This window comes from Silurus aristotelis (assembly GCF_946808225.1).
Source record: "Silurus aristotelis genome assembly, chromosome: 21".
NCBI lineage: Eukaryota > Metazoa > Chordata > Actinopteri > Siluriformes > Siluridae > Silurus > Silurus aristotelis.
This window is the reverse complement of record NC_139594.1, coordinates 16,167,184-16,182,771: the sequence shown is the minus strand read 5'-3', so window position 1 is coordinate 16,182,771 and position 15,588 is coordinate 16,167,184. Positions and strand designations below refer to the sequence as shown.

Here is a 15,588-nt window from a genome sequence, read left to right as displayed (position 1 = left end):
AACTTTTCCAATTAGTTTTTTTTTTTTTTTTATTGTACATACACACATATATTTTAAATAATAACACTGTGGTGAAATAAAATAAATTCCCTGTAAATAAAATTAAACTATATTCACTTTATTATTAATAATAACATTGTATATGTATGTATGTACGGTCCCCTGGTGGTCTAGTGGTTAAGATGCAGCGCTCCCACCGCTGCGACCCGGGTTCGATTCCCGGTCAGGGAACCATCCCCAGCCACTCTTAGTGCCGGTCCCAAGCCCGGATAAATTGGGGAGGGTTGCGTTAGGAAGGGCATCCAGCGTGAAACATGTGCCAAATCAAACGTGCGGAGGATCCGCTGTGGCGACCCCTAACGGGAGAAGCCGAAAAGAAAGTTTAAGTTATATGTATGTATGTGTATATATATATATATATATATATATATATATATATATATATATATATATATAATATTATTTTATATTATATATGGGGGCCCAAAATTCTGTCTTGCATACCCCCCTTAAAACTGTTAATTGCATCCCTGATTGAGTATACATATTTTTTGTGTGTTTGGGTGTGTGTGATTGCAGAAACTTCCCCCAGACCTGAACCTGCAGGATCTTGAAGAATACAGAGATAAACTGAAGAGACAGCAAGCAGCTGTAAGTGTAAATGTACACCATTTTACATACATAGCTCTCAGTATGTTTCTTCTCAACCGTTGCTGTTCTCTTGTTCGGGGTCTTATACAGTGTTTATATAGTGGTTCCTTTCTTTTTTCATTTTAAATGGACGTAGTGATCGTGCAATAACTCAGGTCGATTTTGCTCCTCTTATTTTTCAGCCTGAAAATGACTTGCTTGTCTCCCATAGATGGCTCTCTGGTGTTTATGTTGGTTTATACTTTTTAATGACTAGTACACTCTCTACAGGTAAAACCCAGGACACAAACAAAGATACAAGCAGAACTATTGATTGGTGTAACAAATCCCACTGGTACCGAACTCTGGAAGAAGATAGACAGGCAGTAGTTCACCAAGCAGAGCTTTCTTTATTTTCTTTTGTTTTTACACTGGCGCTACAGGTGTTTCTTACCACTCGTTCCGTCAGGCTCCGCCCTCCACTCACGCACCACTGGTACAATTGGTTTAAACAACATAACATGCCAGACCTGGCCAAACAAAAGTCTTATGAGTCACATTCATAAGACATACTTCCAATCACATAAATATGTATAGTGCAATGTTCTAAGGTGCTTAACAGTGTTGTGCTCGTTACTAAAAAATAGTAACTAGTTACAGTTACTCGTTACTTCATTCAAAAAGTAACTCCGTTACTTTGTTGATTAATTACACCAAAAAACACGTTATTGTTAAAAGTAACTTTTTAGTTACTTTTTTAAATAACCTTCTTTAATGTTTCCATTAATGCCCTTTTATGCGTTATGATCTATACAAACACAAAACTGACTTAAACACAAAGTAATTTTTAAACACTATTTTATTAAAGTCAGACCTGCACAAACTGAATATATTACAAGGATTTCTGAAATAAATAACAAAACAAGCTGAATAATTTTTACAATCAAAAACTAAAGTGGCTTCTGCTGTTGTGTTGAGCTCTTAAAAATGTTCCTTTCACAGCTGAAGTATGAAAACTATCAACAATGTACAACAGAACACCGGGTTAGCTTCTAGCTACTAGCTCCTCAGGCATGGAGGTCCTGGAGCAGCTTCAACAGATTGAAGTTGCTGTTTATCGCAGTAGATACGAGCTTCGAACCAGAAAGACACAGCTTACATTTGACTTAAAAGTTTTTGTCTTTATGCTCAACTAAAGTGAAACGGGTAACGCACCATACGGTAACGGTAACGAAGTTAATGTAAAAAGTAACGCGTTACCGGTACGTTACTGCCCAACACTGGTGCTTAACACCTTTTGCTATAAATTCATAGATTTTGAAATTAATGCCTTTAAACTAGCAACAGAATTGGCCTTGGTGTCCTTATACTTTCTGGAGAGGACTTTAAATACTACTTCAATAGAAGAGTTCGTGATCCCTAAATATAATCGTATAATTTGTAGTGAAACCCAGTTTATGATTAGAATGGTATAATTGTTAGAGGTCGGCCAAGTGGATTTTAACGATAGCTGGATTGGATCGTAACTGCCGATAATCGATTAATCAAACGATGGTTTTTAAAACGGACACTGGATTAAAAAAACTAACATGACACTCCATGTAAAATAGTACTGTACTTTATTACAAAAATAAAAAAAACTTACTGAATCATACAAATTTGCTAAATGAAATAAATAAAGTAAAATTTTAAATAAACAGCACGTGGCATCAGTGATTCGCCTCTAGAGGCCGCTCTCGTACTGTATAATGCAACCCGGAAAAACTATAGGCATGGATCTGTTGACCTCTAATAATAGTATTTATCAAGGCAAAATAAAGTCAATACTTAGTTTACTGTTAGCAAAATATGTTTAATATTATAATAAAATTTGGTATGAAAGAAGGATGTTAAGATCTAAAAACAAAGTAAATATTTGCAATGATTTTTGAACTGCCTTCAATTGTGCCTGAGCAGCTGATGCCTGCTTTTTTTTTTTTTTCTCCCCGTTTCCCACTTGCACATATGTGACACAGCGCATTTCTACTGCAGGGCTTTCTGCACTTTCTCCTTGGAATGCAGACAATCACGCTATTATTTCATTTTATCTCATATTTTGGCCTTTTCTTGCCATTTCAGCAGAATGGTTGAGTGTGCAGTTCTGCTGAAGGCTACATATGTGCGGTTTTCAAATGACCTTATCCGGTTTGATGTATATTTAAACCAATTCCACACAATATTTCAGTGTTACTGAAGCTTCAAAAATGCAGCCGCAAAAATATCGCTCAATGTAATTTACTCTCATATCTCTCTAATGTAAACCCAAGTTCATGGTCCCTGGTTCAGCCCTTAGTTTTGGTCTGTGGAGTTTTATATGTTGTTTCATGCATGGAGGCAAACTTTACATATTTCAAATGTTTTTGGTTATGCTGCCTTCTATTTTACATATTCCATAATATCTCTCTGTTGTATTGTTTTATTTAGGTTTCTTTGAGTGAGTCCATTTTTATCTTTGATTATCTTGCTAAAACTATCCCTATAGGCTACAGCTTAGCTTTATATAGTGGTGAAGAATTATATAAATATTAGACGAAAATGTATGATTATCGAATATTTTTTTTATGATATACTCTGTGTGTGTGTGTGTGTGTGTGTGTGTGTGTGTGTGTGTGTGTGTGTGTGTGTGTGTGTGTGTGTGTATAATATATATATATTGTGTGTTGTCATAAATGTTAACGATGTGATGCATCGGTTTTAAGAAAGTAAGCATCAGATGCAAGTTGGCATTTGTATTGCAATGTATCGTTTTTAACATATTCTATATATATATATATATATATTTCTCATACAATTCTCAATTACACACATACATACACATACACACAAATACATTGTTGCTGGCATTTCAAAGGACATTCATTCATAGAAACATGATTTATCAAAAACGCATACTGTCACATGATCTAATACAATATCGTAATTATATCGAAATGATCATAACTTCAGCCCTACAATGAACTGTACTCCTTTTTTTATTTTACTCCTTGTGCCACTTGGGGGCAGCAAAGTCTTGGAGCTTTTTTCCATTCTACATTTGCAGACATATTTGTCAGTTTTTGTTCAGTCGTTTTTTGTTTCTTTTTGACATTCGCATCTCTAACATGTACACACTCTTGTACACACTGCACAGGTTAACTTTGACACATGCATCATGCTATCGCTTGTGTTATTTTGTGAGTGTTGAACCGAACAGATTGTCATTTTCTAGGCTGTGTGTGTGTGTGTGTGTGTGTGTGTGTGTGTGTGTGTGTGTGTGTGTGTGTGTGTGTGTATATGTGCTTATGCTTCATGTGTAAAACAAAGAAGGCTTTGCTGTTGATTCAGGATGATTCGGGGAATCACACATGCCTGGAAGTCGGAGCGGTGCAGAAAGCACTTTAGAAGATAAGGACGAGCTGTTTACTTTTCAGCATTTTTTTATTCTTAGATTTTTTTTAACCCTTTATCTTTGCTATCCGTCTTCCTGAGGCGTTTTTTTTTATTTTTGTATTTATTCGGGTGATTGAAATTCTCATGATTCTAGATGATTTTGTTGGTTTGAGGTTGTTTTTTTTTTTTGGGGGGTGGGGGGATGGATTGTGTTAAATTTAATATACTGATTCTCAATTTTCCAAACTTCAAACTACATCACACTGTTGGAAGCTTTAGCTGAATGGATCTGTTTTAGCAGTAAGCACTTAAACAGGAACTTGTATGGCAGACACTTTACATAAAGAGAATGTAAAACATGTGTAAATGTTGATATGGCGATGATCCCTGTAAGGACGTGTTTATTTTATATAACATGGACCAGTCCTCAGGACAGAGGGCTTTTTTTTCCCTGTGAGAAAGTTCTACAAGAATTCAAATGATTCTTCACTGAGAGGATTGAATGATGAAGAATGAGAGGCTTGATGACGAATGACAGTTCCCTGACAGTCGTTCATTACTACACTAATTGCTTTTCTGGGCTCTACCCATCTCTCAGATCCTCACCTGTTCATTTTTGGCATGTCGCTGTCGCTGGATCCTATTCGAAACTACTACTTCTTCTTTCGGCTTCTCCCATTAGGGGTCGCCACAGCGGATCATCCGTCTCCATACTTCCCTGTCCTTTAAATCTGCCTCTTTTCAACCAACTACCTGCATGTCTTCCCTCACCACATCCATAAACCTCCTCCTTGGTCTTCTTCGTTTACTCCTTTCTGGTGTCTCCTCCTTTAGCATTCTTCTATCAATATAGCCCATGTCCCTCCTCTGCACATGTCCAAACCATCTCAATCGCACCTCCCTCACCTTGTCTTCAAAACGTCCTACATGTGCTACCCTTCTATCACAAATCACTCCTGCTATTACTCTTCTCCACCCACTCCACTCTGCCTGCACTCCTTTCTTCACTTCTCTAACACACTCTCCATTACTTTGCACTGTTGACCCCAGGTACCTAAACTCATCCTCCTTCACCACACCTTTTCCCTGCATTTGGACCACTCCACTGCCCTCCCTCTCAACCTGCTCCCTACTCTCACCACAAATCACAATAGCGTTCACAAACATCATAGTCCATGGAGACTTCTGTCTGACTTCGTCCATCAACCTGTCCATCACCACAATGGACGAAAAAATAGTACAAATATTATAGGTTTCGTGCGGCAGGCAAAGCAGTGTATATGCCGTACGGTAGGTTGGGACGCTGCCAGGATGTACGCATTTCCCGCCTTGTAAAATGCTTTATTTTCTTTTTCTTTTTTGTGTGTTTTTAGTGTTTTAAAACCCTGATTTTACCTATTTTCTCTCTTCTTTTCTCACCTGAAAGTGAGCTTTTTTACCGTGCGTTTCATTCAGCTACGCCCTCTCCTCACGGACCTGCGATTTAATTGGCATATTACATCAAAATGCAAATACAAATATATAACTAAAAAAAAAAAAAAATCTAAATATAAATGTAAAAAAGTTCACAATTTTTTTTTGTGTTTTAGTTTGAAACGATCCCAAACTATGGAAACATTGCGTCGTTTTCTTTGGCTTAAATCCTATGGAAGCTCGTTTCCGGCACATACATTTTTTTTTGCCTAATCCGACTTTTTTTTCCGCAATCTCGTGTTTTTTTTTTTTAGTAATTCTGACTTTTTTTTCTCCCAGTTCTGACTTTATTTCTCATAAACATCAAACATTTTTGGTGCATCCACTTGTAATCATGTCGTCTCCTCCAGAGCTGATTGTTAGACCGAGTTCTCTCCGTGGATCAGATGCTCAGTTTGATAACATGCCATTCTAGAAATAAAGTTGCATTTGCGAGAAAAAGACTAGGAATTGTGAGCAATTTATGCAATTTTTTTTATGTGGCGGACACGGGCCTCTATATGAATCTTTTCCTCACCCCTCGCTGTTTTCTCTCCATTCTTTTATTCGAATCCAGTCTGCAGTAAAGGGGGGAAATAAATAAATTTGTCATTAGCTATCAGTGTTGAACAGCCTAATGGGCATCTCTGAATCGTTACTCAGGCCATGTCCACACTAATACGTTTTCGTTTAAAAAACGCCATCTGTCCACACCAAGACGGCTTAATACATTTCCCTATGTATTCAACAACCTTCATTATTTTTTCTTTTTTTATAATCTCTAAGCCTTTATAAACAAGATTCTTGTTTCGGAGCTCTACGTCTGTACCGAGTAACTGCTTTTAAGCAAATTTAATCCAAATTGCGCAACATATTCGACGAAAAATGTTGATTTTCGAAAACGCTCTCCAAAGCAGACAAATTTGAAAACGCGTCATGTCGTGGACTGTGAGAACGAAGGCTTTTTTCGGAAGCGATGACGCATTTTTTAGTCACGTGACGGCCCTTCTCTTGACATTTGACGTGACATTTCGAAGAGCCGAAAAGTAAAAGAACGACAAGCGGAAATGACGCGGTTCGAGGCGTCTTACACTTTGCTCGTACAGGAACGTAAGCGTTTTCGGACATGTCATGTGGACGTAGCCTCATATTGTCCAGGATGCCCTTAAGACGGCACGTGTACACTGAGGGAAAAGTTACGATTTATTTCTATATTATTTAATCTTTATTAAAGTATAAGACATGAGCTAGCCAGCCCAGAGACCCGAATAGGTGCTGCGTTTAATTTGCTTCTAATTACTCCGGCTTACTTATTGAAGCAGCTGATTTTAAGATGCAAAGAAGATTAAAAAAGTAAAAACTAAAAGATGGTCCTCTGCTTATCCCTGTGTACCACAGCGACGGTTCATTCCTTCTTCTGATTCGTCTGGAGGCGTTGATTTACTTTTCTATAACAGCAGCTGGAAATGCAGTGCTGTTTTTCGGATTGCCAAATTTACATGTTTACTCCGTTAATACACTCGTTCTTCTACATTATTGTTTATATAGTCACACCTTATACAACTAACACTCAGATTCTCTACATTAACACATTACAATATACACTAAAGTTTGTGGACACCTGAGCATAAGATTAGTATGGTTTTTTTTTTTTTAAATACAGTTTATTTAAATTTCCTGAAATTCCTAATGAATTTCCATCAATTCTCATAAATTCCTGTAAATTACCATTAATTCTTGAAAAGTTTTCAACTTGTTAGATTTCAAAAATTCCCCAGATGAAGTCCTCATATAAAGTTTCTGCGTACATTTTCCACCCCTTTGCAACCTTAAAGCTATCACATATACTATGTGATGCCGCAAAGAAATGCTTTTGTCCTAAGGTAAAAGTTTTAGTCCTTTTCATAAAGTTTACTTGCATTAGAGTTACTGACTTGTTGTTTTTCTGGATTTGTGTTCGTGCTGTGGTAATTATGTAGTTTTGTGCGTCTGTCCCTCTTTCTCTCACAAGCTCAGTAATTCCTCAGTGCTAATTAGCGTCTGGATTATATCAGGTGTATGAAACGAGGCAGGATGTTAACGTGGTAATGCGGTGGCCCTCTGGAACCGGAGGCTGACATTAATCCTATTTTCTCAAGCTTAGTTTAAGGATTAATTCTGCTACACTTTCCCTACTGTTATACACTTAGATTCGTCTGTGACAAATGACTATGCAAGCACGAATGATGCGACGAGCTTTTGTCACAGGTTTGCGTTTAATTAAATCAGCTTTTATTAGTTTACAGGTAATAACTGATTCACACCATTTTGCCTCCAAACTTAAATTATTGTCTTCGTTCCTTGGCCTGAGTTCAGTCTATTTCTGTCTCTCTTTATTACACACAGCTACTCTACCCAGTATTACTCACTTTCCTTTCACTCTGTGTGAGGTGTGTGTGCTGTTATCTGTCCTGACATGCTTCATCTTCTACCAGTCTGTCGTCTGTAAAGCACCAGCACTCCCGAGCCCCGTTCCCCACCAGGCTCATCACTTACTCACGCTTTGTGTGTGAGCCTGTCAACGATTTACACTTCCACAGGACATCCTGCCTTCCTGTTCACACCATCCATTCAAGCGAAACTTTATTACCCGTACTTCATCAGACAGGGTTTGGAAGAGGGTTTATTTTTTCCGAATAACGTGTCCCCTTCACTGGACGGACACTAACCACGGGCTCGTACTGATATCCATTAAAACCTGATTCCTAGAATCGCCATGTCTGGAACATTTTCAATGTAAAAAAAGGATCATTCTTTTTTTTTTTCTCTCCCCCTTTGGATGGCGGATTTTGGTGCTTGATTTGAGACTTTGTGCATCAGTAAAACAAATGTTTAGTGATTAAAATGTATTTTTCGCAGGAGTTTATTATTAGGACGTTGTTAATAAACGCGTGTCACGTTGAAAGTTTTGATTTGGCCTCTTTTATATTTATTTATTAATATTTTTTCTAAAAACGGTCAAACAGAAATTTTAGTTGCTTTAGTTGCGCGTTAATAAAATTACTGTCATAATATTATAACTGGAACTGTCGTAAGCATAAAATGAATACTTTTTACGTTTTTGCTACTCTGATTATACAAACGCGTTTTATATACATATATAGATGTCGGAGACCCCTGGCTTAAGTTTTTTTTTTATCTCTTTTATATGTCTCTCTCAGACATCTGTCTCTCAATCTGTTGAAAACAAATTCAATAGAATCTGACCAACCATGAATGTTCCAGTTCTGTGGTATAAAATGATTTACTATATGCACTATACATGTATTTAAATGCTATAGGTGATTTCTTAAGTGCAGCAGAAGAATAGACACCTAGAGAGACAAAATAGGGTGTATGTATTTTTACAGGCTTACAGGTAGGGGTATGGGTGAGACATCAGATATTTATTTATAAGATTGTTTCAGACCTGGCAACCTTTACATGTTTTAAATAGGAGCTTCAAGTCAAAAATACGTAATTTTTTTTTCTTACACATAAAAAAGTCAAAGTGAGACCTCCAGCAGAGGAGGTTTGAGCTCACATAGCTTTTGTTTTTCTTTAATAATAAAAAAAATCTGTGTCTCTATCAGTGTAAGTCCGTTTGAACTATTATTAAATAAGTATATAATTAACTTTCAGCTGGCCAATGTAACGCTGCTAATACATACTATGCTTCATGTACTGTCATGGTGGGATGGAATGAATCACATATATAACTTTACCTCCTGAATCCCACCCCTTTTTTCATTTCAACATGGAAACTTTGATACATGGAGCTGCTGAGAATTCGAAAAGGAAAGAAAAGAAAAGTTGTAGTACATTAGTAGGGTGATAGTATGCCATGTTTGATCAAATTTCCCATTGTGAACATCATTATGTATGCCATGTGAGATGCTCTAGGTTTACTCTAGGTCAGAGAGTCTTTTCATAAAGAAAAACCGTGAATGATATTCATTAATATCATTTGTATTCATAAATTAATGAATGAATGAATAAATACAAAGGTGATTAGCAAATTACATAAATTAATAGACACAAATCTATAAATAGCATAAACATTTTTAGCAAATAAGCATAAATGTTTTTTTTGTAAGCAAAATTGCTGCTAGAACTTCGTGGTAACGTGTACAGTATTATTTGTATACTGACAATCGTGCCACAGCGTCACGTGTTTACAGTCTCTTCTTACGTTGTAGTTTTTCTTTTGCACTAAATATTGCTATATGTTGTTAGATTTGAGGTTTGTGTAGTTCTGCGTAGTCGTGTTTCTCGGTTGGTAATTTATGCTTGCACCTTGGTTCTGCGGGAACATTGATTTGTTGAACTGCGAAATTTGGAAGCAGCCCCTATGGTAGCTTAGTGAATTCATCTAGACATTGTCACTTTAATACAATAACATTCTTTTCGGCTTCTCCCGTTAGGGGTCGCCACAGCGGATCATCCGCATGTTTGATTTGGCGCATGTTTTTACGCTGGATGCCCTTCCTAACGCAACCCTCCCCATTTATCCGGGCTTGGGACCGGCACTGAGAGTGGCTGGGGTTGGTTCCCTGATCGAACCCGGGCCCCAGCGGTAAGAGCGCCACATCCTAACCACTAGACCACCAGGGGACCTGTCACTTTAATACAATAATGTGTTTTAAACATTTTTATTAAATTTCCTAGTGAAAACATAGGTATAACATAAAATGTTATTTCCAACATTCCTGAATATTCGGTCCCGCTGCGGATTCCCGCCAATGTTAAAATAATCCGCAACTCGCTGTTAGTCCGGTTCCAAGCGAATTAAAGCCTGCTTGATTTAAACAAATGAATAAATGAATGAATGAATGAATGGATGAGTAGCCGAATGGTCCTCATGTCAAAAATGCAAGATGCTTTTTTATGTATTTCATCATGTGTTTGGACACCATGTTGACTTTTCCTATTTTCTGCTCATATAGGTTTCCAAAAAAGTTGCGGACCTCATTTTAGAGAAACAGCCGTCCTATGTTAAGGTAAGATCACTTCTGGAGATGTGCTTTTTGAACATTTCATTCCACGTTTGGTCCCAATCTGCTGTTATAATAAGACAAAGGTAACACTATTTTAAGGATCAGAAATGGGAATTTAATGGCATCATGGTGAGTTTTATGGCCAGGAGGATTAAAGCAGTGATGGATAACAATGCTGCTTACACAAAATAGTGACACTAGTCACATTATAAAACTATAATTTATGAGTTTATTTTTGTTTGTTTTTTTTGCTTTTTAGTTGGTTTTCAATTGCTTTGAAAAGATTTATACGTGAATTTCATTTTACATTTATGGCATTTGGCAGTCGCCCTTATCCAGAGTGACTTACAACCGAGCAGGGGAGGGTCAAGGGTCTTGCTCAAGGGCCCAGCAGTAGCAGCTTGTTGGTGGTGAAATTTCAAAAGTCCAATGCCTTAACCACTGAGGTACCACCTCCCTTTTTTACTGCCATTTTGACCTTTGACATTTTTGCTTGCGATCGATTCTACGGTCCATCAATGACTTTTGCTTTTTTAGAAAAACATAATAAAAGAGTCTATATTCTGAAACGGAAAGTCACAAGTTCAAATCTCACCACCGACAAACTGCCATTGCTGGGCCCTTGTGCAAGGCCCTTAACCCTCCCCTGCTCATTTGTCACTGGTTTGTGTATTTATTAATTTTATTTAAAAAGGTGGAGTTGGGGTGGGGGAGGGTAGTGGTCAGAGGTAGACATTAATAATAATGATGATTGGCAGTCAGTATATCTATAGTGGATTTTACCGATACCGTATGTATGGATCATACTCGCCGATAACCGATTAATCGGCCGTTTTTTTTTTAAAGATACTACATAAAAAAGAAAAATCAAACAAGCATAACAATCCATGTAAAATTGTACTGTACTCCAAATGGAATAAATATGAATAGATTCATTCGTGAATATAATTATATACAGTGCCTTGCGAAAGTATTCGGCCCCCTTGAACTTTGCAACCTTTTGCCACATTTCAGGCTTCAAACATAAAGATATCAAACTGTAATTTTTTGTGAAGAATCAACAACAAGTGGGACACAATCATAAAGTGGAACGAAATGTATTGGATATTTCAAACTTTTTTTACAAATTAAAAACTGAAAAATTGGGCGTGCAAAATTATTCAGCCCCCTTAAGTTAATACTTTGTAGCGGCACCTTTTGCTGCGATTACAGCTGTAAGTCGCTTGGGGTATGTCTCTATCAGTTTTGCACATCGAGAGACTGAAATTTTTGCCCATTTCTCCTTGCAAAACAGCTCGAGCTCAGTGAGGTTGGATGGAGAGCATTTGTGAACAGCAGTTTTCAGTTCTTTCCACAGATTCTCGATTGGATTCAGGTCTGGACTTTGACTTGGCCATTCTAACACCTGGATATGTTTATTTGTGAACCATTCCATTGTAGATTTTGCTTTATGTTTTGGATCATTGTCTTGTTGGAAGACAAATCTCCGTCCCAGTCTCAGGTCTTTTGCAGACTCCATCAGGTTTTCTTCCAGAATGGTCCTGTATTTGGCTCCATCCATCTTCCCATCAATTTTAACCATCTTCCCTGTCCCTGCTGAAGAAAAGCAGGCCCAAACCATGATGCTGCCACCACCATGTTTCAGAGTGGGGATGGTGTGTTCAGGGTGATGAGCTGTGTTGCTTTTACGCCAAACTTAACGTTTTGCATTGTTGCCAAAAAGTTCGATTTTGGTTTCATCTGACCAGAGCACCTTCTTCCACATGTTTGGTGTGTCTCCCAGGTGGCTTGTGGCAAACTTTAAACGACACTTTTTAAGGATATCTTTAAGAAATGGCTTTCTTCTTGCCACTCTTCCATAAAGGCCAGATTTGTGCAGTATAAGACTGATTGTTGTCCTATGGACAGAGTCTCCCACCTCAGCTGTAGATCTCTGCAGTTCACCCAGAGTGATCATGGGCCTCTTGGCTGCATCTCTGATCAGTCTTCTCTTTGTATGAGCTGAAAGTTAAGAGGGACGGCCAGGTCTTGGTAGATTTGCAGTGGTCTGATACTCCTTCCATTTCAATATTATCGCTTGCACAGTGCTCCTTGGGATGTTTAAAGCTTGGGAAATCTTTTTGTATCCAAATCCGGCTTTAAACTTCTCCACAACAGTATCTCGGACCTGCCTGGTGTGTTCCTTGTTCTTCATGATGCTCTCTGCGCTTTAAACGGACCTCTGAGACTATCACAGTGCAGGTGCATTTATATGGAGACTTGATTACACACAGGTGGATTCTATTTATCATCATTAGTCATTTAGGTCAACATTGGATCATTCAGAGATCCTCACTGAACTTCTGGAGAGAGTTTGCTGCACTGAAAGTAAGGGGGGGATGAATAATTTTGCACGCCCAATTTTTCAGTTTTTTATTTGTTAAAAAAGTTTGAAATATCCAATAAATTTCGTTCCACTTCATGATTGTGTCCCACTTGTTGTTGATTCTTCACAAAAATTACAGTTTTATTTCTTTTATGTTTGAAGCCTGAAATGTGGCAAAAGGTCGCAAAGTTCAAGGGGGCCGAATACTTTCGCAAGGCACTGTAATTAATCAATATAATATGGTGCTCTTCATGCACCTCGAATGATGATGATGATGATGATACTATAAATAAATGTATTTAAAAATCTTTTTGCTATTATTATTATTGATCACATTTCATGGTCCTGGGGGAATGTTGTTTCGTTGTACTGTATCCGAATGACAATAAAAGCCTACTCGGCTTGTCTTAAGATCTGCGTCCAGCTGCAAATCTCTGGAGCACTAAACGAATCCAGATGCAGATAGTGGCATTGTTACTGCAATTGTTACGACGACACACTGGATGCTCCTTTCGAGTCATTAGTTCTTCCTATCGGGTTTTGCATGGGTTTTGTTTCACATGATATCTTACCTCTTAAAAAAATAAAATAATGTTCCCTCTTCCAGCTGTAATAATGAAATGATGTTTGTGGAAATGTTAGCTTGTTTATTAGGATTCACAGACGGTGCCACTGACAAACCTGCTAATGAGGGTGTTTTGATGTCGGGGAAAGATTTTCATTCACTTTGCTATTAAAGTGGTGTGAGAAGAAAGAGTCGAGGAGCTACATTAGCTCTCCTTACGCACCCGGTCCTCCCCCTCATCCCACACTGGATTACCCTGGGTTTTTTTTTTTTTCCTTGGGACTTTTGAATAGCCACACTGGCCAGGCTTTGATCAGGAAACTATGCCCTGTGGATTTGTGGATTCTGACCTGGAGTGAAAGGAATTAATCTTTTTTTTTTTTTTTTTTTTTATGTGCCTCCTACAGACGGATAAGTAGATTTACTGAAATTGGCTGGATGAGGATGAGTGGTTTTGCACATCTTTGAGAAGTTGTATGGAAATATTGTATGGAAATACAACTGGCAAAGCTTTAAATATTATTCCTCTTCATACCCATATCATATGTTTGCCAAGGATCAGAGCTAGCTATATATATATAAATATTTATACATACATACACATATCTATCTATCTATCTATCTATCTATCTATCTATCTATCTATCTATCTATCTATCTATCTATCTATCTATCTATCTATCTATCTATCTATCTATAAATAAAATGTAAGTAAATATATATAAATATATTTTGATTATTATTATAAAAATGTGTAAAAGTGAAGTAAAATTTTTAAAACTTTTTATATAAGATGCCTGCTTGGCTAAATAATCTATAAAATATTTTTTTGTATAATATTTTATACAAATATAATAATATAATTTATGCACTTTTTTTATTATATTGGTTAAATTTAGTAATCAATTAAATTGGCATAAAGTAAATTGATAAAATTAAATAAAAAATTTTTTTATGAACGTTTACATTTCTTAGACCTCATTTGATTAACACAGATATGTATATGTGTGTTACATTTAATATAACATTTCCTTATAAATGATCCTACGTAACTGTTTCTATTTCAGCAGACTTTAACAAATGTCTTCATTCCTTCCATCTGTCCCTCATTCATTCACTCCTCGATATACTGAAGTGTCAGGATTTTCTCCTTTTGAGAAAAGTTCTTGAAGCTGGACAACCAGCGCAAATTCATCCGTATTGTTAGAATGTAGTAAAATGCATGCGCAAAACAAAATTCAACAGCGAGTTTTACAGTGCACCATAAATCGTATTTCCAGTACAGAGTGAGTAGAAACAGTGACACTGCGCTGACTGTAGTTTTCTTTTTATACTCCTGGATTGTTGTGTATGTTTTATAGTTTAATAAAATGTTTGAGGCAGAAATTAAACAAACTCGCAGTTTATCATTTAACACGTTCGTGAGGGAACTCTTCCGCACCTAAAAAGAATTGCATTCGTACACGTGCACCAAACCGAAAGCTCTGCATCGAAACAGTTTGGTACAAATACATGTACTGTTACAGCTCTAATAAATATATATATATATATATATATATAATATATATATATATATATATATATATATATATATATATATATCCATAAGTCCATATGGAAAGACCTGCATACTGAGGGTTGCTGTGTCTGATCATGACCACTGGAGCGTGTGATTATGAGTAATGACTTTTCTCCAGTATTATGCAGTGAAGTTGTGAAACCAGGAGCTCCTGAACAACTCATAAATAAGTTCAACAGCTTAGATTATTATAGATTCAACAACACCAACTTTTCTATGTCTATATGTATGTATGTGTGTATGTATGTATGTATGTGTGTATATGGCTGAGCCATGTGTCAGAAAACAATGTGAAAATCGAACATAGGAGAGATAAAGTCAGCTGTTTGAAATACAGCTTGCTTAACTATTGTGTTTTTTCTTTTTTCTTTTTTAATGGAAAATCCGTCATCCATTTGATAAATGGATTTATATGACCCAGAAAACAGCATCTGTGCACAGTGGCACAGGAAGCAATTAGACTTGTCTTGTAATGAAATAAGTAGTGCATTCGCCTAGTTTCTGGTAATCATATCATTTATGATTGTCAGAACGAGTGCTTTATTGTCTGCTGCTTGCCTTTTACTCTATTAAC

The 15,588-nt window shown here is 37.0% G+C and overlaps 1 protein-coding gene across 5 annotated transcripts in view; it reads left to right on the top strand.

The window, feature by feature from the left end:
* vps50 (VPS50 subunit of EARP/GARPII complex) overlaps positions 1–15,588 on the top strand; it is a 207,510-nt gene that overhangs the window by 18,386 nt on the left and 173,536 nt on the right. For all 5 annotated transcript variants that reach the window (XM_083523569.1, XM_083523567.1, XM_083523570.1 and 2 more), the window contains exons 4-5: positions 580–651; positions 10,455–10,508. In XM_083523569.1, the coding sequence (XP_083379695.1) occupies positions 580–651; positions 10,455–10,508 (126 nt within the window). The remainder of the gene's footprint in view (positions 1–579; positions 652–10,454; positions 10,509–15,588) is intronic.